At 43.7% G+C, this 407-nt stretch overlaps 1 protein-coding gene across 1 annotated transcript in view; it reads right to left on the bottom strand.

Annotated features, from left to right (window-relative positions):
- The window catches only part of LOC119587468 (chymotrypsinogen A-like), a gene marked incomplete in the record, with an annotated part of 9,104 nt that extends 8,697 nt beyond the window's left edge, over positions 1-407 (bottom strand). The window contains 2 exon segments of the mRNA XM_037936195.1: positions 1-101; positions 270-407. The exon segment at positions 1-101 is cut by the window's left edge and continues 2 nt beyond it. Coding sequence (XP_037792123.1) covers positions 1-101; positions 270-383 — 215 coding nt within the window.

Here is a 407-nt window from a genome sequence, read left to right as displayed (position 1 = left end):
GAAAGAACGCCATGCTTCCTGAGGCATTGCGTCAGTGTCCTTAGGGAGGAGTCTGGGTTCTCCCTGCGACATTTCCTCAGTATTTCGCCGAGTTCCTGCGACTGGAAGGACGGTCAATGAAGAAATGGGAATGAATTTTGGTTCGATGTAAAATGAGTGTGTGAATTTATGGTATATGCGTGTGTACGGTTAGATAGATAACCATAACTAAATGCATTAATATCTATTGACATTAACTTCAGGTAATTTAAATACAGGTAACAACTTACATGATCCCCACTACCGCTAGAATTTACGGCACTTTTCTCACTAGCGACTTGGAAACTTGCTCGACCCCCAAAGACCGACGTCAAACAAGCTAGCAGAAGCAACCACCTCATCATCTTGTTTGGTTTGGTTTTCCCCCC

This window comes from Penaeus monodon, chromosome 22 (assembly GCF_015228065.2).
Source record: "Penaeus monodon isolate SGIC_2016 chromosome 22, NSTDA_Pmon_1, whole genome shotgun sequence".
In the NCBI taxonomy this organism is placed as follows: domain Eukaryota; kingdom Metazoa; phylum Arthropoda; class Malacostraca; order Decapoda; family Penaeidae; genus Penaeus; species Penaeus monodon.
Note: the sequence above shows the minus strand (reverse complement) of the source record. Positions and strands in the feature narration are given on the sequence as shown.